The sequence below is a fragment of the Sceloporus occidentalis genome, unplaced genomic scaffold (genome assembly GCF_023333645.1).
Source record: "Sceloporus occidentalis isolate IW3139 unplaced genomic scaffold, rSceOcc1.0.p SCAF_2, whole genome shotgun sequence".
Classification (NCBI taxonomy): Eukaryota; Metazoa; Chordata; class Lepidosauria; order Squamata; family Phrynosomatidae; genus Sceloporus; species Sceloporus occidentalis.
The window spans coordinates 253,659,099-253,685,255 of record NW_028316982.1 but is presented as its reverse complement, the minus strand read 5'-3'; the positions used below and the strand labels follow the sequence as shown (position 1 = coordinate 253,685,255).

The 26,157-nt window shown below is 39.6% G+C and overlaps 1 protein-coding gene across 3 annotated transcripts; it reads right to left on the bottom strand.

The window, feature by feature from the left end:
- Nucleotides 1-404: 404 nt before the first annotated feature.
- LOC149320008 (matrix metalloproteinase-27-like) lies at nucleotides 405-25,910 on the bottom strand. Of its 3 annotated transcripts, XR_016279910.1 has the most exons (12): nucleotides 25,789-25,910; nucleotides 23,130-23,368; nucleotides 20,719-20,864; nucleotides 20,489-20,617; nucleotides 18,563-18,679; nucleotides 17,732-17,893; nucleotides 16,826-16,946; nucleotides 14,002-14,132; nucleotides 12,293-12,452; nucleotides 10,209-10,312; nucleotides 7,932-8,883; nucleotides 405-499 (listed from the first exon to the last, which is right to left on the bottom strand). XR_016279910.1 is itself a non-coding variant. In XM_089508253.1 (11 exons), exons 1-11 carry the CDS (start codon nucleotides 25,888-25,890, stop codon nucleotides 8,783-8,785), a joined length of 1,512 nt encoding a protein of 503 aa, XP_089364379.1. In that variant the 5' UTR covers nucleotides 25,891-25,910; the 3' UTR covers nucleotides 7,748-8,782. The 3 variants fall into 3 exon arrangements, 2 of the variants coding, with proteins under 2 accessions (XP_089364379.1, XP_089364380.1); XM_089508253.1 differs by lacking the exon at nucleotides 405-499 and having other exon boundaries at nucleotides 7,748-8,883; XM_089508254.1 differs by lacking the exons at nucleotides 405-499; nucleotides 18,563-18,679; nucleotides 20,489-20,617 and having other exon boundaries at nucleotides 7,748-8,883.
- Between the last annotated feature and the right edge of the window lie 247 nt (nucleotides 25,911-26,157).

Genomic DNA, 26,157 nt, shown 5'->3' with positions numbered 1-26,157 from the left:
GATCAAAAAGATTCAAAGGTGTGTTTTTATTTTGTTAGGGTTCCCCCCCCTCTTATTGAGGACCTAAGGCAGAAAGGATAATGGTGGTGATGGTGTACAATTTAAAAAGAATAATACGCCCTCCCCCCAAAAAAGGTGAACATTAAAGTAGAATTAAACTAATCACAGTATTACAACAGTTCAGATCTAGACTTAAACCAGATGAATTTAAAACAATGCAGCGCCTCTTAGTCCATTTTATTAAAAGCTTATTGAAATAAAAAGATTTTTGCCTGCCGATGGGAAGACAAAAAGGCGAGAGTCTTAGGGCAGCCACAGAAAAGGCCTCACCTCACATCCTCACCATGCTTGTGACAGTGGTGCAGCTGAGAGAAGGACCTCTCCTGATGATCTCAAGGCCCAGGCAGGTTCATTCAGGGAGATGTGGGCTGCCAGATAGTCTGGACCTGAGCCATTGTTGTTGTTATCTGTTCTTGAGTGTAACCACCTCATCAAGCTCCTGCAGCATAAAAAGTCATCACAGAATTTAGAGAGCACAGGTCAAAATTCAGGAAATATGCATCTGTGAAAATGTTAAAATACTTGAGGATTTATATGGAATTAATTGGTGCTCTGTTTTTGGGATAATGGAAGTAATGTACAACCATCATGCCTGGAAATTAGAAGCAGCTTTGTCATCTATTATAATGCTAAATTCTTCTTCAAAGCTGTCCAAGTTGGTGTCCATCAATGCATTTTGTAGCAGTGATTTCCACAGTCCCAAAGCACCCTTACACCTAATTTCTATAGTATGTTGCAATTGGGAGCATGGATCCTGGTTGTGACCTCAGGCGTCATATATGTTCTTCCATGAGTGCATCTATACTTTGGTGTTATAGCAGTTTGATAGAATCCTGTGAATTGTAGTTTAGTGAAGCACTTAGAATTTTTCTTATTATTATTACTACTACTAACATTTATTTATAGAGCCCTGTAAAGTTTGCACAGCGCTTTACATAGTAAGGGTCAAATAAAATAAGAAAAATAAAAAAAATCCTGCCAAACAGCATACAGTCTAAAAGAATAACATTACATGATTAAAATGTCTCTAAAATAATACTTATCAGTATACAATAAAAACAAAGTAAGCAGCAGATTAACAACCAGTAATTTAGAATGCCTCCCTAAACAAAAGTGTCTTCAATTCCACCTTAAAATTAGCCAAGGAAGTAATAGTTCTTAATTGTGTTCAAAAGCGTGTAAAAGTGCAAATAGATAAATAGGTACCACTTTGATGGGAAGGTAACAGCTTTCTGTGCAGTCATGCTGGCTACATGATCACAGAATCATCTTTGACAATCCTGGCTCTTCGGCTGAATAATCCATATGGGCACCACTCCCTACAGTTGAACATGAATTGACAGCCTTGTCAAAGGCGAAACCTTTACCTTAATCAAGCTGCTATAAATGTGCCATCTAGATATATTGCATGAAGCTGCATTGAGGGACAAGAGAATTCATGTCTATGGGGTGAATCAAGGATGTGACTGCCAACTTGCTTTTGAGTGCGTAGTGCAAAAGTAAGAAAAACCTGACACTGAAAACACCTGACAGGGAAACTTTTAGAGTTCCTACAAGCCAGAAAATGACTTAATTACAGGTGAGATTTTTTTGCTATCTCTTCTTTTTCTCCCTTTTGTTTACTTACAAAAAGTGCTGATCATATCTTCTTTTCCCTTGACATCTGCTCTTTCTAACAGGGCACCATGGAAGTGACGCAATAGAGAGAATTATCTACTCATATTAATACTGTGAGCAAAATTGATGATACAACCAGATCAAGACTTTGGGGCAGATGCTGGAGATCCCACTTAGCAGAATGAGCAGAAGGGTGATGCTCAACACACAGATTTTCCCTACTCCAATTGTTGTCCCAGAAAAATGACAGCATAGAAAGGTAACATATTGTGCTGTCTGAATTTATTTATTTGTTTGTTTTTTGGTGTACTGTGGACTGTTTTAAGAGTCCGAGAGCTAGTCAAGAGCTGTCAATTTTTTTTCATTCTTTAGTGGTCACACACTGTAGACTGTTGTACCTGTAAGGCACCATGTAAATAAAGAACAACAACAATTGTCAGTAGGGGGCAGTAAGGGAGCCTTTTTAGGAGAGGAGCATCTGATTGAGAAGAAAATTGCTGGACTTAAACAATAGCTGTGTAAGTATGTTTGAAAGGTTGAAGGTGTGTGTCCTAGATTGCTAGCTTACTACAGGAGGTGTGGGAGGCTAGGTGGAGATGAACAGGAATTAGAAATGGAGTAATATGTGTTTTTATGTGCCCGCCTACATGAGTGGAAGGAGCTGTTCTATTTATGACACAAAGAGAAGTGGAGAATTGTGTATGTGAGAGAAGTAGGCTGAGTGTATTTTTGTCTCCGATTGCCTTATTGCATTACAAACAAACCTGTCAGGCAAATGGAGAGAAGTGTATTTCTCTTTCTGTCTCCACATGATATCGGAGCACTTTCATTCTCTTCTGGTCATAAAAGAATGGGAGAAGGTTGTAAATGTGGTGTAAAAGTGTCCCTTTTGTCAAGCTGGAAAAAATCTGTTTAGCAAAAGGAACCTTTTTTTACCACCCTTTTTGATTTTAAACCAAACTTTTAAATTGTTCTAATTCTATAGAAAACTTAGTATTGTTCAATTGTAAGTGCACCGAATTCCTTTTTATTTGGTAACCTGCCTTGAACTCCAGCTTTGGGAATAAGGCAGGGCATAAATAATAGAACAGAACTCAGGATCCTGCTTCGGTGAGCAGAACCCTAATCCCTAAATCTGCTCCTCTTCTCTTTCCTTCTAATGTCTGAACAGAAGTGCTTCCGATTTTTTATTTGGAATTAATCAAGCAGAATACAAAATTAAGCACATGAAAATGATGTGCTTTATTCTGATGCCAGAGTATAGGTGTTTAGATCGGGGAGGGGAGGAAAGAAGGAGAGAATTGGGGAGAATAATAATGATAATAAATAAATAGTTTACTTATATTTACTGCCTCTCCCAGTTGGATCAAGGTGGGATTACAACCTAAAATACATCCATAAACAGTCAATAAAACATGACAGCAATAGTAATTTTAGTTAAAAAACCAACTCTATCATTAATAAAAGCAGCAATAAATTTTTTTGTAAATTCTCCCTCAGACAAAACAAGACTATCCAAATAAGTCTGGGTTTTTTTTTTTAGACTATGCAAAATAATAAAGCTTTTTGACATCTATAACTCCACTAGGTGGCAGACATTGATCTACATACTGTACAAGGCAAGTCTTGTTCAGCACCTAGATGACCCTAGAGCTTTCTGAAAATCAGTAACTTGCTTTCTTTTGTCCATTAAAATACTGAGTATGATATCAGTTTTCTTTACCGTAGCTGTGCTTTGCCTTCTAGCAAGCATTGTTAAGACAGGTGTTTGTTTTCAGATTGTCTATCAAGACACTAAGGATTCGTTTTGAAGCTGTATTGTTACTTATTTGTCACATATTCCTGGGCATTTCACAATTGGTTTGTATCACATGACACTTCATGGTCATAGAATCTTAAATTGGAAGAGACCACAAAGTCCATCCAGTCTAATCCCCCTGCCATGCAGGAATATACCAATAAAGCCCTCCTGAAAGATGCCCATTTAACCTCTGCTTAAAGACCTTCAAAAAAGGGAAGTCCTTGAGGCAATCTGTTCCATTTGTTTAAAAGCTCTTACAGTTAAGATCTTCCTAATGTTTGGTGGAATCTCTTTTCTTGTGATTTGAATCCTTTGCTTCACATTCTAGGGTGAGTCTGCATTTACCGGAATACTTCAGACTGCTCCCAGAGTATTCTGGCCCCAAATCCTCCCTACCAACTTTCCCTTTACTTGCTTACTTTTGGTGCAGATTTTTGGCAATCACAATGAACAATAGGCAACTGCCTTCCCACCTGCTCAGCACTCAGCACCACTGCTGAGGTCAGAATGAGATATTCAGACATGCTATTGACTAGGGGTGCCTTATTCAGATGTCAGAGTGATTTGCGCCCACAGTGCCACCACCGGGTGGCTTACAGGGACTTTGAGTGAAGACAACCATTGTCATCGCTGTGACGAGAGCTGAAAACCTGCAGCAAAAGGTGAGTTATTTAAATGCAGGTTAGGAGGAGGAAGCCTCGTATCAGGGATGATTGTTGTGAAGGTAGTCCACACCTGATTTAGGATTTTGTCTCTACATTATGTAAAAAGGACACAAAGAAGCCAGGGGAAATTTAGGGTAATTTGTCCTTGTAGACAAACCCTTAATATCTTGAGCATCAGAAAACAAGCTGGCTCCAACTTCTACAGGATATCCCTTCTGATATTTAAAGATAGCTATCATGTGCTAGTGTGGTGTAGTAATTTGAGCATTGAGACAAGGGGTAGAATCCCCACTCAGTCATGGAAACTCTGTGAGCTACCTTGGGTCCTTTCTGGGAGAAAGGCGGCATACAAATGAAACATGCTCTCAGCCTCTTCTGAATAAATCTTGGTGAGAAAATCCTGTGATAGGTTTTGTTAGAAATGACTTGAAGGCACACAACAACAGCAGCAAATTGATGAAGGAGTCTTTGTTTATTTTAGTTCATGATTCCAGTATATTTGTTTTATTAATTTCAAGATTTAAAGATTCTAAACCAACGCGTAGTAAGATAATCTTAGAAATAGGTAATGGCCTTCTTTGAAGATTGATGTCTTTTTGTGTTCTAGACATCACATAGAAATTTGTCTTCTCTCCCAGGAAACTGAATTTTGAAGGCCTTAAAACTAAAATTGAAGGTAGACTTTGGAGATGAGATTATGGTGCTTTACTGACCGCCCAAAAGGGAGCTGCAGCAGACAAACTGCATGGCTCCCCTGTGCAGCAAAAAAAGCCGTAAAAATCAGCTTCTTTTTCCGGTGCTGTTATGATGCTGCAAGGCGCCAATGGTGCACTTGTGGCATCATCAAGGCGCTGCGACGTGCAGACGCTAGGCATGTATAGGGCGCCGCCATTTTTACGCCCTCATAATGTGTGAGGGGCAAGGTGCATCAGGAAGCGCCACCCCTCGCGCGTAACGACAGTTGCCAAAAGGCCCTGTCTATAAAGCACCAAAAAGGGATAAAAGGAAAAACAAAATGAGGGTTTATTTGTGAAACAGATGAGAAATGATTTTTAAAACAACAACAACAACAACAAAAACCACACACCTTGTGCAGCTGTTTCTTTTCTCAAAGCTCAAAACAGGCACTGGAGAAAGAGAATGTTTGGATGCGGCTTTTTACCATAATTCTAAAAACCTATTGTAAAGTAGCATTAATGTAACACCAAGTAAATGGTTAAAATGTGCCCCTTTCATTGGATATGTAATTAAACCATATTAAATGTTGATCCCTTAATAGTAACTTTCCTATCTCTGCATATAAATGAACTAATAGCTTTGATTACATAAGGCAAGCAATGGTATTTGGGCAGGATGACATTTCCCTTTGCAATTAGAAATTACTGTACCTTAGCTGTATTAATTTTTTCTTTTATGTTTGAGGAAATGTAATAGGAGATACCATCATGCCTCTATGAAATAGTTTCCTTCCCAAGGATCTGATGACAGTTCAATGAACTCCCACTCTCAGACATCCACTTATCAGCAATCTCTGTCTCAAGGTTGTAAATGTGGGTGTTACTGATAAACCGACCCAGTGCTATAAGCAGTGCCCTCTGGACACACTAAGATGAATCAGTGAAAATCACAGGAAAACCAACACCCTCCAGTATACGAAACCCAGTAGGTAGTTTCCACGTTACAGCCTCCAGGCCCAATCCAGATACAGTCAGTGATGATGAATTCGTTTTGAAAGCAATGGATTTATAATTGATATTTTTTACAATGTCACAAGCATATTAAAGGCTCCCATGGAAAATATATAAAACCTTAAAGAATGTACAATCTAAAAGCAAAAGAGCTGGTGTGAGTAGCATCACCGAAGAGGTGCGGGGTGTGTGGACCACACTGGGGGCAACACCCAAGAAGGGGGGTGACACCAAGTCCTGACACATCGGTATTTCTGGCCTCCTGGGTCTGGAGCAGGGGCTTTGAGGGCCTTCCTCACCTGGCACAGAGGCTTTGGAGGCCTTCTCTGCCTGGTGTGAGGAGTTCCTTGGTGCTCCCCATGCCTTGGAAACCCCACTCGAAGTCTGGGGCTCGAAGCCCACCCCCTGAAGCCCCACCCCCTGCATCGGGTGTCACCACACATGGGAACGCCACTGGCTGGTGTGACATAGTGGTTAGACTGTTGCACTGGAACTTGGCAGCAGGTCTGGATTATCTATCATTCACCAGGCTTTTCATTGGCCAGGGATTCAGTGCTGAAAGGAAAAGGTATCACTTGCTTATTCTTCTTCCCCAGTCATTTCCTGAATCTCTCAATATTTCTGTGACCAGCATTTTATATACTAGTTGAGTAGCTGAGTAGAAATATATGGGATCAGGCTGATAATCTCACTGAAGTTACAAGGTTGAATATAAGCTACCGCCTCATCTACAAATTGAGGGCAGGTATTGGGGCTAAAATAAGGGATTTTTATACGAACCAGGGATAAGTTGAGGATAAAACATAGATTCTCAGCACCCTTCCTCAGCTATCCCCTTGGGAGACAGCTGGGCTGGGGATGAGGCTTCGAGGCAAGTGCTTGCCCTCCCTCCCTCCTCCCCACCCTGGTTTTCCTCTGAGGGACAACCAAGATGGGGACAAGGCTTGGGAGGGGCAACACTTGCTCTCCATCCTCCTTGGCTTTCATTCTATTCCCCAACCTGGTTGTCCTCCAAGGGGCAGCTAGGCTGGGGATGAGGCTCTGTGGGGGGGGGGGGGGCAGAGCCACCTCCTCCTCCGCAGCCTGGCTGCCCCTTTGGGCTGGGGAAGTTACCATATTGACCTGTGTATGTCGACCCAATTTTGGGGGGTCAATTTTCCCCCACAATTTTTTTTACTTATAGATGAGTATATACGGTAATGTGTGAAGATTTTTTTGTTGGCATTGTTTTATTTGATTTCTTGTGCCATTGCTCCTAAAACAACTCACACATGGGCATGAAAGGGGCCCTAATTTGGGAACTGATTCAGGGCCCCAACCACGTTAACTCAGTCTTACTTGAGAGACCCGGGTTCTGCTCCCCAATGAGCCTTGAAAGTCAGTGCATTTCAGCCTGGCCTACGTTATGGGGTTTGAATCATAGAGTTGGAAGAGACCACAAGGGTCATCCAGTCCAATCCCTTGCTATGCAGGAATACACAGTATTTTATGGTAGTCTGTAGTTCCATCCTTTTCTTTTTCTTCACCACTACTGTTTCTTAATACAGATCTTACTGCCTATAGCTTAGGTCACCGCAAGAAACAACTTCCTATAAGTTGTAGTCTTTTTCCGATAACATTTCTTATATGTTAGTCATGGATGCTAAACTTCATGTTAAAAATTACTGTGTAATGCAGGAATGGAAATCATGCAATAACTGTTGTTGAACTGCAATTCCCTGCAGCATAGCCACTGGTGAAGAATGCTGGGAGTTACAGTTCAGCAATATATGAAGGGCTGTACCACTCTCACCCCTGCTGTTACATGTGATCGGAATTTAACTATTTCAGTTTTGCCCCATCCCACTATACACAAATACCATATAAAAACTTTTAAACACAAGTTGTATCAATGAATAGATACTTTATTGCATGCTCATTCATAACTTAAAACATTAGAACTGCAACCCCACACATGGAAGTCAGGCACATTGAATTAAATGGGGCTTGCGCCTAAGTAGCCATGTACAGATTTGCATTCCACATCTGAAGAAAATGTGTTAATTCTGTTATAAAAAAGATACTGAAAATCTTGGCACAGTTTTTTTGTTGAGTACGTACCGGAATACCTCAGTTAACAAAGTCTCTAATAAGAGCCTCCTTTTTATAAAGTCTTTTCTTCCCTTCTCATCCTTTTTTTAGCTGGCCTTTGCAAAAGCAGGATCAACACTGGGGGAAGGAGGGCTGCAGAAACACAGACTTCAGGTGTCAGGTTCCACCAGTGTGTCTGCAGTAAACAATGCAATAAACAAAGATTGACCTGGGAAAAAGTGGGATTGTCCTCTAGCCGATTCTCTTGTAGCTGTATATGTCTGCCTGCAATAGGCAAGGCCTCCAGAATCCCTTATTGAGTATGTGAGCAATAAAACAGAGAAAAGTAGGAAACTGATAAGCCCGCCTCACCAACTACTTCCAACATGTGAATGAAGCATTGGTCTAGAGGTCTGGCCACCAAAATGGAAATCATATAGAAAGTGGAGGCTAGTAAATTATGTATTTTGGAAGAAGCTTTAAGGGGTCTCTGCAAGCTTCAAAATGTTTCTTTTTATTTATGTCAAAGCTTACCTGACCTGGGTGTTTCCTTTCACCTGTGCATATTGCTAGATTTGAATAAAGAATTTGCTAAACATGTTGAACTGCTCTTCTTTTTGTGAGTTAGGAACACATCCCTATTCTTTTAATGTCATTTCTACATCTGGTACCAATTTTTTTTTAATGGCCAGGAAAACATCAGTTTTGCTAACTGATCAATACACTAAGTATTGATTAAATACAGACAACTTAAATACATTTTGGCTGGCAGCTACAGGGCATTGGATTGCTTTGCTATTGGTGTCTTGACAGAAATATACTTAAATAATTTCCCTTTTTTAAAAGAGGGTTTTAAAGAGGTATTTGTGTTTGTATAAATTCTAACAGTTAAACCAGCTGTTGCTTCCCATTGCACGAATCACTCTTTTCTCATTTGGATCAAATTCCCACTGCTTGGAGCCATGGAAAAAATAGAATAATCCTAGAAACAAAAGAGATTGCATTAATTAGAGCAAGATTTATTTTCCTGAGAGATTTTGCATTAAATGAACATTAGTGAACTAGCACTCCATGGGTACTCATTTTACCAAACTATGAAAGGATGGAAGGCTGAGTGGACCCTGGAGTCCTGCTTGGGTTTGAACTCACAACCTTGTGGCTGTGAGTGGCTTCAGTACTGCCATTTAACCACTGCACCATCAGGGCTTCAAGCAGGAATCTTTGGTTTGAGTATAAAGCAGAGCCAGGATTTTGTAAAAATGAAACTAAACTTTTCTCAGGTTCGTTTAGACAGTGCTAATTGAAGGTACAAATGTAAGTGTGGATGTGTTTAATTTCCTTGGGTCCACTCTCCTTTTCCTGCCACACATACACACAGACTCACACATACACAGTTCTGATCCAGGTGTTCATACTAATGTATGATGTATTTATCTTTGAGCTTTGGAGCTAGTACAGGAAAATATTGATGGATTTAGAAGGTCAGCTTTTCCCCCATTGGTGCAGAACAGACAGCTCGGAAGGAGTGCCTTCCAGTCATGACTGGGCTGGGATTGTGGTGACCACATGGCCTGCTTCCAAAGTGGGTTACCACCACAAGCCCCAGCTGTGTGGCCAGAAGCTGGATTTTTCCTGCTTCTTTTTGCTCCAGTCCTTTGGACCGCAGTGCAGCATCAGAATGGCTTCCAGTTGCTTTGCGGCATTTGTCATTTGAATGCCACGCCCCTAAAGTGTAAGCCACCTTATTTAGCCGGTGTGTTTCGGGCCATTGTGTGGTGATGTTTTCAGTTACCATAAAGTAGTGTGTGAAAGAGCTTGAATCAGATAGGACATTTTTCATCATTTTGTCAGATTCATCATGTATGGTGTTACCACTAATTCCATCAGTAAAACCAATGGGAGTATGATACCTTTGTAACCTTCTTGTACATCCCCCAAACTTGGTCTAGAGCAGTGGTTCCCAAACTTTGGTCTTCCAGGCGTTTTGGACTTCAGTACCCAGAAGCCCCAACAACTTTGACTAACAGTCAGGAATTCTGGGAGATGGTCCAAAAACACCTGGAAGACCACAGTTTGGGAACCACTGGTCTAGAAGATTGGAAAACCCTCTGGACCCAGTTTCCAGGTGGAGACCTGCGGGCTTTGGGGAGAAGAGAGAAAATGTTCTGTTATGCTGGTGCATAGGGGACATTGCAGTGTTGGATCTAGTTATGCTGCTATTGAAAGAAGGAAAAAAAGCAGGATCTGACTCCATGATCCAAATCTCTGATATGTGTTAACTGATAAGAAAATTCAGTTTACACTTACCATTGTGCTGAAAAGCTGCATCTACCTGCTGGCTAATTGCAGGAAAATCATCTTTTATTTTTCGTGGGTACCCCACATCCATGGATTGATTATTTTCATCATACCTGAATAATATCATTTGAGATAGTGACTTTACAACTGAGGAAACTGAATTGCCCAAATTTAAGTTCAACATACATTACAGATGATGCTGAAAGAACAATGTATCTGTAGCATTTTTAAAAGGGTGCTATTTGACACCATTCCTCTCATCCTCATTTTTATCCCTGCCTCCACAACTATGGCAAGAAAACACAATTCTCTTAATAATGTTGTATGTCAGTGATCGGGGAACTGAGGCCCTATACAGACTGGCCTGAAAGTTGGGGTGCAATGTCCTGATGACACATGCCATGATGCCACCACCAGGGTGCCATGATGCTGCATGCCACTCCAGATGCCGTGCGGCATCATGGTATGCCTCCGGCGCTGCGTCCAAATGATGCAGTGCCAAAGGGATGCCATACAGCCGTACCGTCACAACTATAATGTCCTTTGGAGGCCACAAAAAAGAGTCACTTTTTATGGCTCCTTTTTGTGCCCTCCAGAGGCTGGATCAGGGCCACGGTGTGAGGTTGCTGCAGTCCTGATCTGGCCAGGAAAGGAGCGGGCTGTAGAGCCCCTATGTCTATTATTATCAAACACAAGGCATGATGGCATTTGCATGAGATATTCCAAAAAACTGGCCCTTCCACAGAAACTCATTAATGATATGGAAAGAAGTCTAAGCCTGCAATCTTATATTAATCATTTACCTTAAGGTAGTAAAAGATGCATTTAGGGATTACAGTTCCCAAAATCATAGGCTGGGAAAATTATGATGATATATAATATAATATAATTTATAATATGAAATACAAATCATATTATTATTATTATTATTATTCAGAAACGCTAGTCAGTTCAAAATGAAGTTTTGACAACATCTCCCCAATGAACGAAAACCATCAGTGAAAGATTTTCTAGGAATTTCTTTTTACAGAATGAAATTTATCTCAAAGTCAGACTAATTCTGCTAGTTTTTAACCTCATGAGGAGCATGTCTTGTGTCATATCTGTTGTAGTAAGTGTACCTGCTGAACATGATGTAGGTCTGCTACACTATTTTTAGATGAAATGGGTGTCTTAACATTTTATATACCCTACAGTGGCTGAGCCATCTTTCCAAATACTCTATCAAAACCCAATGTTCCAACTGCCTTCATCTATGAGATGAAGATAACTTTACACACAAAACTTAAGTGAGGTTGTTCAACAACAAAACTGCACTGCATAATGAAATGTGCAAACAGATGTGAAATACACAGTACACTGTATACACCTGCATATGACATTCACAATGTGAACCTGCATGTACAATGTGTAGTGGCATCACATGTACAACTCTGCTGCTGTACTCTTCAGATGAATAGAGATTCCCACTTTGGACAAAATTATCTATCTGTTTCTGAAGAGGGATTTATACATGAATTAAAGTAACTGTTTATTTTATTAGATTAATTTATGTCCTGCTTTCTCCAAGCATGGGATTCAGAGTGGCTCACTTCCATTAAAAAACAAAATGCAATTTTAAAAATTATTAATACAATTTTTAAAAAAAAGAAACCAGAGCTCTATTTAAAACATACAAGTTAAAAATACTATTTAAAGCTAGATTCAAAAGCACATTTAAAGCATCATAAAATAGAAACACAACACCCCATTCAAAGCAGCATTTGTTGCAACTAATTAAAAACTAAATGTCTGCTTAAATAAAGACATCTTTACTTGCCCACAGAAAAGGGAATCAACTGGATCTCCTGTGGAAAGGAATTCCACAACCTGGAGACTGCCACCTAGAAGGGTCTCTCTCATGTCCTCACCAAATGTGCCTATGATGAGGGTGGGACCAAGAGAAGGCCCTCCTCTGTAGATCTTAAAGCTCCACCAGGCTCATATGGGGAGATAGTGTCTTCAGAATCTCTGGACCCAAGCCCTGTAGGGCTTTAAATATCATAACCAGCAGTTCAAATGCTAACTATAACTAACAGGATGCCAGCTCTTACCTCCAGTATTTGGTACCAACAAAGAAATAGGTTTTTCCACTATTTTTGTCAAAAACAGCAGCATCAATTTTCTTAATATTTTGTGGGAAGCCAAAATGGTCAATAGTTTTGGGGTAACCGGGATGCATCTCAAAGCCACTAATCATCCAGAAATGATTATCTGTTGAAACAGGAAAATAAAAGGTCCTTGTGTGAAAGAGTTTCTTTTTTTCCCCCTTTTAGCAAGCTCCATGTGGATCTCTTTACTGCAGATCAGCCTGAACTCAAGTCTTTGATCATCTAAGTGGAACAACTTACTCCAGCTTTAAAACAGATAAGGAATAGGACACCTTTGGAGGACTAATTCTCAGTCCACGTACCCAGATAGGCTGCTAGCCAGTGCAATGAGCCAAAGATGAGGAGAAAAAGACACCTCCCTACGCTTCACATCTTAGCTAAGAAGAGATGGGGAAGGCACGTTTGGAGGATGCTGAGTGAGAGTTGATTTATAATCTCCATCATTCTAAGCTTTCATTTTGGCTTCCCAAGACAAATACTTGTGCAGCTTGAGTGAGAATGACTTTGCTGCTCAGGAAAGGCTCTACAAGAAGCTTCACACTTCTTCTGCCCAGGATTTTGTCATTAAGCAGAGTCAGTTCAGAAATGCCTAAATTCCCAGAATGATTCAGATTCATTCTGATCTTGGAAATTAAACAGGATTAATCCTTGTTAGTACCTGGATGGAAGACTGCAAAAGAATACCTGTTGCTGTAGACTATATTTCAGAGAAAGACATTGGCCAGTCACCCCTGAGTGTTCCTTGCCTATGAAAACCCTGTGACAGGCAACTTGATAGATATATACACAAGGAGAGTGAGGACTTTATAACTCCAGATTTTTTTCTCACAAAAAAAAATCATATTAGTGAAGAAAATGGGAACATACTGGTTTGAAATCATTCAGCATCACACTTCTCTTCAATCACACAAGTAAGATACTTTAACAATCCATGGTCCCTTCCACATTAGCTCTGTAACCTGCCTTCTATGCCTTTCAGTACATGAGTGTCTCTGCTGAGGTGGTTTTTACTCCATTCCTTTTGGGTTTTTGATTACCCTTTTGGGTAATTATGCAATCACAGCAAAAACAAAAACAAAACAAATCTGAAAGGTATTGAGTAAAAACAACCTTGGCCCTTGGAAATAGTGAGGGGGAGAGGGGAGAGGAGAAGAATAATGCCCCCTCATTCCATGTGATAGCCATCAATTTTACCACCATGGAAGGGACCTTTTGTATGAGAGAAACTAATGGAACAGCAGTGATGTTACGACCCAATTGATTCCCTGTCAATGAAAAGGTGCATCATAGAATCAAAGGAAATATGAAACAGCAACTGAATAGACACAACACAGTGTGCTAAGTACTAGCCAAATACACCAATATCTTGCTTTAATTCTGATTTACTGCCTTGTATGACACTCCTGAGTCAGGCCATGCCAGGCAATATTTTAATGGCAAACACAACTTTAGGTCTAATTGTTTGCCACATGAGGGAGCTGTACACAGATTAACACACACATACCCAGTACATGCTGAGCCTGACCTCAACTTTGCTGAGCAACAACACATCTTAGGAATCTATCCACTTCTCTCCTGCAGCTGAATATTTTTTTTTTGCCCATCCCTCTTTTAAACCTTTGATTCAAACATTACAAAGAGTAGTGTATTACCTTTGAAAAAGAAAACTTGATCATTCATATTTTCATAAGCTGCTTGGATGTTGGATGGTAGAAAAGACCAAAAGGTTGATATTAATTCAAGATCAACTTCTGAGTGAGTAGGGTACACTCTCCAGAGGTGCCTGAAATTAATATAATACATTTTGCATTGCAATATATCAATAGAAGTGGCTTTTTAAAAGATGCTAGATAATACAAATATTTGGTGTTAATATACATCAGTCTTCCAGAGTCCTATAGTAGGTTTTTGAAGATTTCCCTGAACAAAACATATCTGAACAATATGACATATCTGCTATTAATCTGACTGATAGGGAGGGTCTACCTAATACTTTGACTATTCATGCAGTGAGCCCATGGCTTTAATCCACTCTGATTTTTAATATGTACTTTAAAGGAGCTATCCAAGCTTGGAATCCTATTCCCAATATAAATTTGAGTCTTGACTAGCTCCTTTAAAGGCTAGACTAGAATCTGGAGTGGAGTCACCATCCTACTGACATGGAAGCCATGAGCTCACTGCATGAATATAATTAATTTGGTATTATTAATTTGCTGTACTCATGTAATTAATTTGGATGACCAAGAGCAGAACATTGAAACTTACACAGTTATAATGTTATAAAGGTAAACAGTGACTTTAGGATATTTTCAGCACAATGCTATAAAATCAGTGGTTCCCAGTCTTTGATCCTCCAAATGGTTTGGACTTCAACTCCCAGAAGGGCCAGTCAGCTTGGCCAACAGCCAGAAATTCTGGGAGCTGAAATCCAAAACACCTGGAGGACCAAAGTTTGGGAACCACTGCTATAGATGTTTAATATGAAGCACATCACTTATTCAGTGGTTTATTGCTGTTTCCATTTTATGGTGACCCAAAGGAAAACCTATCATGGCATTTTCTGTATGTTCAGAGGAGGTTTGCCATTGCCTTCCCCTAAGGCTGAGAGCATGTGACTTGCCCAAGGTCACCCAGTGGGGTTTGTGGCCTAGCTAGGAATTGACCTCTGGTCTCCAGAGTTGTAGTCCAACATTCAAACCACTGTGCCACCCTGCCTCTCCTGTGCTTTCAGTATAATAAACATTTTACATGGTAGCATTTGAGAATCAACATTTAAATCTTGTAGGAACCAATGTGGTGCAGTGGTTTAAGTGTTGGAAGAGGACTCCTGGAGAGCAGGGTTCAAATCCCTGCTCAGCCAAAGAAACCCACTGGGTGGCCTTGGGCAAGTCACACTCTCTCAGCCTCAGAGAAAGGCATTGGAAAACCCCCTCTGAACAAATCTTACTAAGAAAATCCCATGATAGGTTCACCCTAGGGTTGCCATAAGTTAAAAACAACTTTGAAGGCACAGAACAACAAATTAATATCTTTATTTATTTATCAAATGTATATCCTCCTTTTCTGATGCAGAGGTTCCTCAGCATTGCCAAGGTCCATTTGAAAAGGTTCTGCTTTACATAATTTTGAGCTGAAACAAGTCTAAAGTTTCCCTTATGCAACACACTATATACAAATAAGAATGATTTTTCAAGTGGCTGGTTCAACTTTTCTCTGCCCCATGAATTTCTCTGTGCTTCAGTTCACCTGCAAAAGGAGAAGATCAATACGTGCCTAATTAGATTACCTCTAAATCCTAGTGATATAGTGGAGAAAAGGGGAAGAAAATTCTCTCCTTCCTCATCATTGCCTATGCTGGGTAGAGCTGATGAGAGTGGCACCATGGGAACTGATGACCTGATAGGACAGTGATGGCAAACCTTTTACAGACTGAGTGCCCAAACTGCACTTATTTATCACAAAGTGCCATGTCCTTCAGGCTTTCTAATAATGAACTCTGGCAAACTCTGTGCTGGGGCAACAGCATGCGTCCCACAGAGAGGGCTCTGAGTGCCACCTCTGGCACATGTGCCATAGGTTCGCCACCACTGTGATAGGCTATCTCTGGGGATGCTTGCAACACACACGTGTCACCTCCCTCACATTCAATACAGAATCATAAAATCATACAGTTGAAAGAGATATCATGGGCCAAACAGTCCAACCCTCTGCCATGCAGGAACACACAATCAAAGCATCCCCAACAGATGGCCATCCAGCCTTTATTTTAAAACCTCCAAAGAAGGAGACTCCACCACACTCTGAGGGAGTATATTCCACTGTTGAAAACTCTTACTGTCAGGAAGTTCTTCCTAATATTTACTACTTTTCCTGAACCTTGCATCCATTGCTCCATGTCCTAGTCTCTGGAGCAGCAGAAAACAAGCTTGCTCAATCCTCAATATGACATTCCTTCAAATATTTAAACAGGGTTGTCATATCACCTCTAAACCTTCTCTTCTCCAGGGTAAACATATCCAGCCCCCTAAAACCCTCCTCATAGGACATGGTTTCCAGACCTTTATAATCATGGCCATTTAGTAATAAGCATAAAATCGGTATCAGTGATAACAAGCAACAGTAGAAGCATTTTTACAGGTATTGATCTAGCAGTCAATGTAAAGAAGCAAGAGATGTTCAGGCAGGGCAGAAAACACAACCATAGAATGTAAACAGGCACTAGAACAGGAGCAGGTAAAGTGCAGCCAGTGGTCTACATAGCCCTCTGTACTTCTTCAGGCTCCCAGGACCCCTATTTATGACTTCTAGTTGACTATTTAAAAATGCTCTCCTATTCCTAAAACTTACCTGCCATATCAAAATGTGGCAAACTAATGAAAGCCAGCGAATAGCAGGATACAGAGTGGGTTTCCCCCTCACAGCAATCTAGGTTCCAGTGTTAAAAGTATTGTTTTAAAATGGACTTGTGCTTACCTGCCCTTCAAAAAGAGGATTTCTCTTCGCAGTGTAGTGATAGCATCAAATGATATCTTAGGATCACAGGCTTTTGGTAGTGTTGGTTTCATAGGCTTCTTTGGTGGATTTAGTGATGGTCCTAAAAAAAAGAAGATGAAGAGAAATCTTCTATTCTCTGATTAACAATGGCTTGGATTCATAATTAGGCATGTGCCACTGGGCTGGCCTAGTTCATCTTCCCCACATCAGGTCCTCCTCCTTGTTCAGAAGGTGAGCTGTGATATGCATGAGGAAGATGGGATGCCCACCAAATCAGACCTTCCCTCTCTGTCTTTCCACTTAACTGGAAGGAGGACTCTAGTTTACACACCTTTTTAGAGTCTAGAATTTTGTAGATCCCATAATCATCCATCCAGATGGAGTCAGAGTAGAACAAGCAACATTTCCAAATTCTGGTAGAATTCAAAGATATAGCTATGTCAATCTGTAGACTCAGTATGCAGAGAGATCTTGTTGCACTTTTGAGATTAACTGAAAGAAAGATGTTGACAGCATGAGCTTTTGTAAAAGCATCTGAGGAAGTAGACTGAAGTCTACAAAAGCTCATGTTGCCAACTTCTTTCTTTCAGTTAGTCTCAAAGGTGCTACAAGATCTCTCAGCATATATTTCCAAATTCTGCCTCTTTTTAGCTTCCTCAAGCTTCTTCTCCCATTAAGTTGAGCTCTGCATTAGAACATTCTTGGTACCAATCAGAAGACTTGCAGAGACTATGACTGGAATGGTCATCTATGAGATTTACTTCCAAAGGTAATTTATAGTAACAAAGATGCTTATTTAATTGGTAGTAATGGACTCTTTTGATGTTTGTTCTTCATTATTTTCTTTCATTTTTTTTAAAAAGTACAGTACTTGTTTCTTCTTACCATAGATGGCCTGAATGCCATCAATATCATCTTGGGAGAGTGGAAAATCCTCAGGGTCAATGGGTTTATAATTTGGGAACATCAGTGCTCTTGGGTCATCGGAATGTGCAAGGCCAAGTGCATGGCCAATCTCATGAGCAGCAACCAGCCATAAATTGAACTCTAAATAGGTAAGGGAATAGGTGAACAAACACATATTATGCATGGACCCTGATATGTAATCAGAAGCAAGCTTCATTGAGTTTCATGCACCTAAAAAATTCTAAAAAATTAATAAATATATTTACTTATTTATTTAAACTTTTCTCAAGGAGACATACAGTCAAGTACATTACTTTAAAAAGAATATAAAACAATTTACTCAGACAAATAAACCCCAGGTTTCCAACTACTGGTGCCATATTGAAAGCCACTAGTAACATATTAAGCTAGAGTGCTCAAAATGCCACAACTTCACTTTTGCTCAATAGAATGTCTCCTGTCTTCTTTGTTTAATGTGGTAATACAGCTTCTCTAAGCCTTAATATCCTGAAAGCACCACATTCTTTCTGACCTTGGAAGCTAAGCACTATGGTCATGCTTGGTTAGTACTTGGATGAGAGACCACCAAGGCATACCAGGTGCTGTAGGCTGTGTTTCAGAGTAAGGCAATGTCAAACTAACCTCTGAGTATTCTTTGCCTCAGAAACCCTTATGAAATTCATGGGGTCTCCATAAGTCAACGGGTGACATGAAGGCACATACCTATGCAATACTGACCAGTCTTCAATATCAATCCAGTTTGCACTAAACTATAATTGCTGCAAAGCATCCCCCCCCCCCCAAACTTACCTATTGTGGTGTAATGGATAGGGAACATGGGAGAGTGAGGTTCTGGGACCTTTTTTACAGTAGGATTGATGATATCTTCTGCTAGCATGCCATGGTAATTCACAGTCCTTCTTTGAGCTGACAATTAAAAAGGCAATAAGTTTTACTGTTGTTTGACATTTTAGCACACTGGAAGGCTGAGAATGAACTCCGGAACTTTCACACTGGAAGGCAGAAAACTCAAACAATGGCTGCTTCTTTCCTTTCTTTTTTCTCCAATAAGGTTCCTACTTCAGGCTAGAAGTGAAAGTGGTAACATACTTTTCCAAGATTGCTTGCATTTATAAGGAGCAGCCAACTGTTGCATTTCAGCTGGCTGAAGATCTTTTGTTAAAGCTCAATGTGTTTTACAAGCTGAATGTATGATGTCAGAAGCAAGCACTACTGACTTCAGTTTTTTTTTAAATGCCATAAAAACTTCTCTTCTGCTCTTCTGGTGTTGATGGATCAGACAGTGTGATTAATAGAGATTAAAAGCAAAAAATAAATCAGTGACATAAAATATAATAAAAATGACAAAGTATAATAAAAACAGATGATACAAATACACTATTACATCAAACCCAAATCTTCAGGTCTGGGAAAAGGAAGACAAAGAGAATACTGGCCTAGTATCTTGGGACAGGGATTTTCAAGGTTTTCGTGCAACCAGCAAGAAAGCTGTGAAGTTGAAGGCTTTCATGGCCAGCATCCATAGTTTTTTGTGGGGTTTTCAGGCTATATGGTCATGTTCTAGAACATGGCCACATAGCCCCAAAAACCCCACAAAAAACTAAGCAAGAAAGCTCTTTTTTCTTTTCTTGATCACTTGTGCCATCAACATACTTGAAACACAGAGAAAGGGCTCTTTGTCAGTACTTATATTTCAGGCAGGCTGATATGGGAAAAAGTAGTACTTTAGGTAACTTATTGCCCAGTAACTATAGGACTGGAATCATGCACATCCTAAGAAGTTGGGCATTATACTATATAATGATGATATGTGCACACACTTACACTGTAATCCCATTTTGATTACTGTAATGTGCTCTACATGGGGCTGCCTTTGAAAAATGCTCAGAAATTTCAGCTGGTCCAAATAGCTGCAGCCAGGCTGTTGACTGGATCTGGCTACAGGGAGCATACAACTCCCTTGTTGCAACAGCTCCATTGGCTGCCAGTCCATTTCCGGGAACAATTCAAAGTGCTGATTTTGACCTATAAAGCCCTATATGGCTTGGATCCAGGCTATTTGAAGGACCGTATCTCCCTGTATGATCCCCCCAGAATATTGAGGTCATTGGGAGAGGCCCTTATCTCTGCCCTCCTATCCTCTCAGGTGCTTTTGGTGGGAACAAGAGAAAAGGCCTTTTCAGTGGCTGCTCTGGAACTCCCTCTCTAGGGAGGCCAAGGTGGCTCCATCCCTGCTGTCCTTCCAGCTGCAGGTAAATACATTTTTATGCCGCCAAGCATGACATGGATGCTGTTTTGCTTTTGTTTTTAAAAGTTTTAAACTTTAAATTTTAATAATATAATGTTTTTAATTGTTTGAATTGTTTAATTGTTTTTTAAACCTGTATTTCACATATTTTATAGTGTTTTAACTTGGACTGTTTTAGATTTGTTAGCCTCCTTGAGTCTCTGTACTGGCAGGAAGGTGGGGTAAATAATAATAATAATAATACACACTTGCATGTTGAACTTTTACACTCAGACAAATTACTCCTTTTGGACTATAGTTCCCAGAATCCTCCAGCCAATATGAACACTGGCCATGCTGGATGGATGAATTGGGAAGCTTTAGTACAAAAAAGCTGATGTTTCCCAGCACTGAGTGCAAGAGTCCAACATGAGACTGTGTGTATGTACATATGAATTTTCAAACACTGCAACTGCATCACTGCTTACCGGCTAAGCTGGCAGTCCACTTTTCATCCTCATCCAAGTGGACATTGCCACGTAAGGGATGGTTGGGGGGGAAGGCATGTCCGAGAACTCCCAGAGGCCCATCAAAATGTCGAGGACAGTGGCCATGCACTAAACAACACCACAGGGAGAACTCATCATTCACAACATTAGAGCAACATAAGGAGTATATTTTCCTTACATTTTAAAATTGGTTAATATTAGGATACTACCTCTAGTTGCAAACTCAATCATGATGTCTGCTCTCCCATGAACCCTTTTGAAAGTCAGAGGAGTCACTGTACTCCAGACTTCAAATGCCTTTTGGATGGATGTGTCCACATCATCTTGTCTCATGTCAGGTGTGTAATTCACGATCCTAAAATTATAAAATGTAAGGGTGAAAAATTTACCCTTGCCTCCATCATTGTCATCACTGTAATGACTACTAAGGCCATGCACCTGGAAATTGTATGCAAAATCAGAGATCAGAAGTGGTCAGGAGGAAGATTTTAATTTTTCACCAATGCAAAGAATTTGAGGTCATTACTTTTTTCAGTGTGTAGGCTGAAGTGCCTACAGATGTACTCACAGTACCGTGTGTGTGTGTGTGTGTGTGTGTGTATCAAAATCCACTGAAAACGTCCACTTGTGATGACTCCACCATGAAAGCCATAGTCAAAGGAATCCAGACAGTGAATAAGAACAGATAGTCTGGGTAAGAACAGTCACATTATGTTGAATGAATAGTATGCAGTTCCTTCAAATGGTATTTTTACTCAATAGTGAGTATGAGCTGGATTGTGGCCACAGTACATGTGGTGAAGAGGCTTAAATATTTGTGTAGAAGAGCTTTTCCTCCAGGTTACATCTGCCATCACTTCTTCTATACAAGAGATTTATCTTCTCTTTCACCAGGATCTAATGTGCACTGCAGAATTAATGCAGTTTGACACCACTTTTACTGCCACAGCTCAATGCTATGGAATTCTGAGATTTGTAGTTTTGTGAAATATTTAGCCTTCTCTGTCAGAGAGTTCTAGTGCCACAACAAACTACACATCTCAGAATTACATAGCATTGAGCCATGGCTGGTGTCAAACTGCATTATTTCTGCAGTGCAAATTAGACCCTAGACCCTAGTTGCAACAACCTGGTGGTTCATTAATGCTTAAAATATGCTGGCCAGACAGGGCCAGTCTGGAAACAGAGCAGAAGATGATGTTATTTCTGAAAGCTATCTCTATGTACAGAGACAAGCTGCTTCCCAAATTTAAAGATGGCTCCAACTTGGAAGTCCCGAGAATGGATATTGCTGAAGTTTCTGTATGGTGTGGTATGGGAGGAAGTTAATAGGGTAACACTATGAGTTACCATACTGAGTGATGCCAACCCTAGTGATGCCACTGTTCATGAAAATGCAGAAAACATAATTGTGTGCTGGCTATTGGAACACAACCCACAACCATCTTCCTTGCAGTGCTGGTCTCCTCCACTTTGGGAAGCGATAGAAAATAGATGAATCTGTGCTGTAGGGTTGGCAGTAGCCCTTGAGTCTATAACTGGAAAAAATGAGAAAGGGGCTTGAGGAGGATTCTCTTTGTCAGCATTTCCAGTCACCTTTCCTGTTTTGTTTTCTTTTCTTGAGTCTTTGCAAATTCTTTTCATCCCTAATGTACAACCCTCCAGATTGAAATGCAACTCTCATCAGCCCCAGTCAAAAGAGCCAGTCATGTGAGATGATTGAAATAGTAGTACATCAACATCTGGAAGGCCACATGTTCCCCATGTCTTCCATGCACAAGTCATAGATTTCATTATTCTAAAAAGTGTATCCTATGTCTGTTTTAAAAACCAGCATGGTTTAACAGTTTGAGTGTTGAACTAGAACTTGAATAGTTGAACTAGGGTTTGAATCTTCACTCAGGCATGAAAACCCACTGGGTGAACTTGAGAAATTCACACTTTCTAAGAAAAGACTCTGGTATAGAACACATGGAAAATTACTGAGAAATAGAACAAAATTTGGATGAAGCTGCAATATTTTGTAATATTTTCTAAAGCATATCGAACATGTATAGCTATAAAGACTTTGAAAGAGAAGCTTGTATCATTTTGTATTATATTATGGAATGTGATATAAATATTACAAATACATTAAAAAGATCATATATAGTTGAAGGGTGTGCATTAAGGTATGAACAAAGTTAAAAAAAGATATACAGCTAAGATACAGGATTTATGAATCAGCTATTAGGTGACTTCGGAAGTCTTTTTAATTGAAAGTTATTTTGTGTATGTATTGTAATGTATGTGAATGGTATATGTACATGTTTTTTGTATTGTTGTCTCTTTGTTGGCTGTGTTTTAAAATTTAATAAAAATTTATATATAAAAAAGAAATTCACACTTTCTCAGCCTCAGAGGAAGGCCTCTGTATAAATGATGCCAAGAAAACCTTGTGATAGGTTTGCCTTAGGGTTTCCATAAGTTGGAAATGACGTGCAGGTACACAACAACAATAATACCTGTTTACTGCAAAGGAAATCCAAATTCTCTATGAGTTGAGTGTTTATTTTCAATAAATGCATAGAAGTTTAGGATTACCTTAATGTATTTATCATTGAACCATATTATTAATTACCTATATGTAAGCTTGGTTTTCTTCCATCCAGGAGAAGCCAAGACAAACTGCCCAACATCAGGAACTCCACATCTTGGTTGCTGTATAACTTTCAGTGTGTCAGCATCTACTTTTCCAGTGACATTCAGTTTAAAAAATCTTTGCATTTGTTGAATTTTGTTCACAAAGGAGTAATTGTTGCTTTTCCAGCCTCGCTGGCCTGGTCCATGTTCTTGCTCATAAAACTGATTTAGATATTTCTGATAAAAATAGAACATTACAAACAGGCGGGGATAACAGTTAATGAAAGACAAAGTATAAATTTTATTAACACAAGAACTTGCAGTTGTAACTCCACTATACTGGAGTCCCATGTGTTGAATGGTTTACAAGAAGCACTGGCTTTCACTAATTTAAGGTGTTTTCCTTCTTTGTGGGGAGCTACCAATTAGAACTATCAGTTTTTTTAAAATGGAGTAATTATCTGGATATTTGTTCTGTCTCTATTTCTGCCTGCAATAATTTCTTTTTGCCTTTTGAACATTTAAAACTATATTTTGATTTCTTTCTAACCAATTTTATTCTTATTAACTCATATCAGGTTTCATTTTATGTGGCTATTACATGCTTGCAAACACAGACACAGTTGGCAATATATTGGAGTTGTAACTACAGCAGTTTTGTGCTTATGAAAATAGAAAATAGTATATTTGTGACAGGGCTGGAGGTGCCTCCCTCTCTATTCTTAAGATAAGCATCTTGGAAGAAGAGTTCTATAAAAGCCATGGACTGCTAAAAAGACAAATGAATGGGTTTTAGAATAAATCAAGCCTGAATTCCAGATTACTAAACTGAGGCTTTTGTGTGGTGCTATTTTTAAGGTTTTGATATAGTCTATTAATGGATTGTACTATTTCAAATGATAAATGTTTTAACCTCATGAATTGTTAAATTGTTTTTAAAAATCTTATACAATATTTACACTTTTATTGATGCTTCTGTTTTGTTTTTAATTTGTATTGTTTTAAATATGTAGCTAGCTGTCTTGAGTCCTATTATTGGGACAAAGGTGGGATATAAATGAAATTAACAACAACAACAACAGCAACAGTATTCAAAACCTGACAAAATTATTCTTGAAAAGTTCTTAAAATAACTTTTGAAAATAATTAGAAACTGTGACTTAGACATCAATAAAGAAATTTTGTACCTACTTATTACACTGCTTAAAAATTAATCATTCTTAACCTTAATTATCCAGCAGTAACTAGTTCTGAGTAACAATAATATTTGTGACTCATTACTTGTTACAATATTTGTAACTCCAAGCTCTGGATATGTAGTTTACCAAAGTTCTTAACATTCTGTTCTAGATAGCTCTACCACATTTTCCTGCATAACAACCATAATTCTTTATGTTTATATTGCATTTTTAAGTATTCAAAGTATTTTGCATGTGTAGCATACTTGCTTCACTAACCCTTACAGGTAAATTATTATTGCTAGTATCCAATAAGATTACCAGATCAACAAAATCCTATTCCCTGCAAATGCAGAGCCCAAATCTGAGACCAGGGGTGGGTCCTTTGATATCACATGGATAATTCATGAGCTGAGACTGCTTCTGGTTCAGATGCTATGGAAATGGACATAAAGCTAATTCAGGTAAATGGGCCGAGAATTTGGCTAGCTAGATTATATGGCAACCCAGAGCAAGAGCTGTGGAGAGAGATATTAGATAGCTCAACAGGCAGCAAAATCTTCCCAGTAGCTACAGCAGATACTCACACTCCTGCTACTCATATGGCCTTACCCACAGCAAATGTGATGCACTGGGAGTTTTCCCAGGCTTTATGCTGTTGTTGTTGGGGACAACAGCCTCCAGAGAGGTTTTTTTTCCTTCAGGAACCAAGCCACTTGCCAGATAAAACAACAAGAACTCTCACAAGTTTCAGGGATAGTGCTCTACTCCTGGCCTTGTTCCAAATAGTACAAGGAGGGCCATCTTCTTTCTCTCTATTCCCTTCCTCCTCATTCTTTGCTTTTTGAAGTAGTGACATTACCCACATACAGTACAGTACCAAGCTTTATGCTCAGTTGGGGACAGGTGGAGATGGGTCCTCAGACTTTAAGGCCACTTCACATAGAAAAATCAAATGTTGCCTCTCCAGTGTCCTATGTCCCAAGCTTGTCTTCCTACCTGGAAGCCCAGAGAGTCAGAGCCATTCTGTTAGATTTCAGCCAGTGCCCTGACACATGGCAACCTTAATTTCCATGTTAGTACTGGAGGAAGTGCCAGATTGAAAACTGGAGTGGGATCCTGTAACAGCAACACCTACTGAAACCCTTCTTCTCTACAACCATTAAAGGCAATAGGGACCCTCTCCAGTTTGACTCTGGCAACCCTAGCTTGAGGCTCAGGAAGACTAGTTTACCAGAAACCAACCAGCAAGTCTGTGACAGAGGCAACCCTCAAACCAAATACCTTTAGCTCAGTCTCTTAGCTTGCAACAAAATAAGTCCAATTGCTTCTCAGCTTTGAAATTCTTGCCATTTCCCCCCATGAACTACCAGAAATATCTTAAAACATAGTCCCCATCCTCAGTCTGAAGAAAAAAATGTGGCCCTGGCATTAGATAATCATAGAATTGGAAAGGCGTTCAACCATCTGAATTATTACCTGTGCACGCTGTATATCTTGATCATAACTTCTTTCCTGTGAAAAGACAGGGAGTCCATAGGAAACTCCAACACACAATAGGAAAAATGGAAGGCTTTTCATTGTAGAATGGGGATCCTCTTGTCCAATGCAAGCAGGGAAGCCTTGTGGTCTGTTACTGAAGTAATTTTGACTTTTGAGTTTCTTTCTGCTTTATGTTTCATAGAGCCAGCTGTGGACTGACTCACAGTTTATCATGCTCTGATTAGCAACAGAAAGCATAAGCATCAGGAGATGGTGTCACAATGCGAGTAAACTCTGATTTTGTAATCCCTTGCAGCCTGTAAGTAATTTTGATTTCCAAAATATTTTTTCTGGTTTATAATGTTT